The 2,308-nt window shown below is 37.5% G+C and overlaps 1 protein-coding gene across 1 annotated transcript; it reads right to left on the bottom strand.

Moving 5' to 3' along the window:
• Positions 1-248: 248 nt before the first annotated feature.
• Positions 249-1,810, bottom strand: LOC134261105 (NF-kappa-B inhibitor alpha-like). The gene has a single exon (XM_062743574.1). The coding sequence runs from the start codon at positions 1,607-1,609 to the stop codon at positions 542-544; it is 1,068 nt and encodes a 355-aa protein (XP_062599558.1). The 5' UTR covers positions 1,610-1,810; the 3' UTR covers positions 249-541.
• Positions 1,811-2,308: the final 498 nt, after the last annotated feature.

The following is a 2,308-nucleotide window of genomic DNA, read 5'->3' as shown; positions in this document are numbered from 1 at the left end:
TGTAAATTAAAGGGAAATTTTGGGTTATTTTGCTGACCCTGATTATTCAAGAAATCAATAGGTAATACAATTTTCTCCGCGGAAGGTCTTGAAATAGCCAAAGCTGTTTATTTAAAAGTTGCATTGTGTTATCTTTGGTTTTTCTAACGTTCACTCAATGTGTGCTTTGTTAAAATATTTCAGGATATGATGTATCATTCACATTGCATGTGTGAAAAAAATCACGTGAATAAATCAAGACAAGGAAACAAAATGACATTAATTTATTCCAACTACATTTTCTATTGAATGTCAACTACACTTTAATAGCGGAAGTCGATCCGACCTTACCGAATTGACGGCAGATCGAAAAGACCATTTAAATAGCTAAGTTATATAAGCATCATAAATATGATAAATAACAAATTCCCCGGATATACACTCTCAGCCAATCACAGTGCTGCGTACAGCCGGGTTGACTGGGTGCAGAAGTACGAAAAAAATGTACATCACAGAACCTCCCTGAGAAACAAGTTTTTATTATTACATACTAATAAACAGTTTATGTTTCTTCATCTTCTTCACTAGAACTCGAAGTCAGAGATTCAAGAAAGTCAATGTTAGCGTTATGGTTCACAAGAAGTTCTGAAATATCTGAGCGCTGGCGCTCAACTGCTACCATTAGGGGAGTTACACCATTGTACATCTTCTTGTCTATGGAGATTTTGGGTTGCTCTAATAATGATGAGACAATGTCTATTTTGTTGCCTTTAGTAGCCAAGTGTAGTGCGGTCGCGCCACTTTTGCCATCCCCGACGTTCACATCAGTACCTGATTTCAAAAGAATGTTTACAATTTTGGTGAATCCCCCAAGAACGGCTACATGCAAACAAGTGTAACCTTCATAGTTCCTTACATCGAGATTTTGAATAGCTCGCGATTCTCGGTGTTTCAGAATTTCTTTAACCATGGTAACGTTTCCAGACCGACATGCAATATGAAGTGCCGTGTCCCCGTTGTGGTCAAACATTTCGGGATTAGCACCATTGTCTAATAAAAGTTTGACAATCTCGACCTGTTTCATCAAGACGGCAAGATGTAACGGCGTTTGTCTAAGCTTGTCGTTGTAAATATCTAAGCACTCAGTCCATGGCGCCACTTCTATGAACACCTTTGCCAACATGACATGTCCTGAAATTATTGCAAGATGGAGGAGGGTGTCCCCATCTGCGTCCCTCCCATAGATCAAAAAATCGTCATCCGTGAATTTCTCCGACTCCTCCTCGACTTTCAGATCAGTTTCTGGTACGGAATCGCATATTCCTTCGTCTTGATCCTTCGTACATGTAGTACCAAGAGTCAATTTTTCAGAAAACTCTATTATATCTATTTCCACAGATTCGTCTACCGTTGGCTCTCGTTTTTGGGATTGTTTCAAAATTTGATCTCGAATGTCTGTAAGGCAGCCACTATCTTGGGATGTAATGGAGGCTCCGAGACCAGGGTCCGAATCGAATCTCTCCTCAGACTTCAGTTTGTCCAATCTCCCGTCTGATGGTCCAAATTTATGGAAGTTTTCAGCAGGCATAGGTCCTGCACAGCAGTCCTCTTCAAGATCATTAACGTCCATGTTTAGCTGTGTAGAAACTGTTTTTCTCAGTCGAATGTTCAAAATTAAAGAATACAATTCAAATCTCGCAAGTTATGTACCGCTTCGGCTAAATTCCCAAGGAATACTGTTTTCGTTTCGATGGACTTTCCACCCAACGTAGAAACTGGAAATTTTCAATCTAACAAAGACAACGCACAAAGGGACTTGTGCGATAGGGAATTCCCGTTTGGATTTCCCCGTCGATGTGACCTAGATATTTGCAGCGAGCGGCGGTTGTCGGCAGTCATACAGCGTATCGAACTTTAACATATATCGTTGTTTTATCGAAATAGACTTTTTTTCCTGATGAGTATATTTTAGTTTTACATAAAAAATTTTAAAAAGATAAAAAGAATATTATTGTAACCGGTAATTTTGACTTCCGAACAAATTATAAATTAATGGAAATTACATGATTAATACATTAATCGTACGAAAAATATTTTTCTTTCATGAATTTCAAAATTGCTTCATTTAATATCACATTAATGAGGAAATCCATTGGCATTAGCAACACCTTAATTATTTGCTTTGTATCTGTTATATTTAGCATGTGGGCGAAATCGTCTTACATATTGCATATATATATATATAAGTAATTTAATAATCCGGTAATCAATACCTATGCATACGTCAGCTTTTTAAATACATATATAGCCCGTTCTTTTGATATACATT

This window comes from Saccostrea cucullata, unplaced genomic scaffold (assembly GCF_032062105.1).
Source record: "Saccostrea cucullata isolate Sc308-1 unplaced genomic scaffold, CSIRO_AGI_Scuc_v1 ctg12445, whole genome shotgun sequence".
In the NCBI taxonomy this organism is placed as follows: Eukaryota; Metazoa; Mollusca; class Bivalvia; order Ostreida; family Ostreidae; genus Saccostrea; species Saccostrea cuccullata.
Note: the sequence above shows the minus strand (reverse complement) of the source record. Positions and strands in the feature narration are given on the sequence as shown.

What these genes read in the sequence shown, in the direction of transcription:
- LOC134261105 (XM_062743574.1), bottom strand. Translation starts at nt 1,609, where the DNA reads ATGGACGTTAATGATCTTGAAGAGGACTGCTGTGCAGGACCTATGCCT.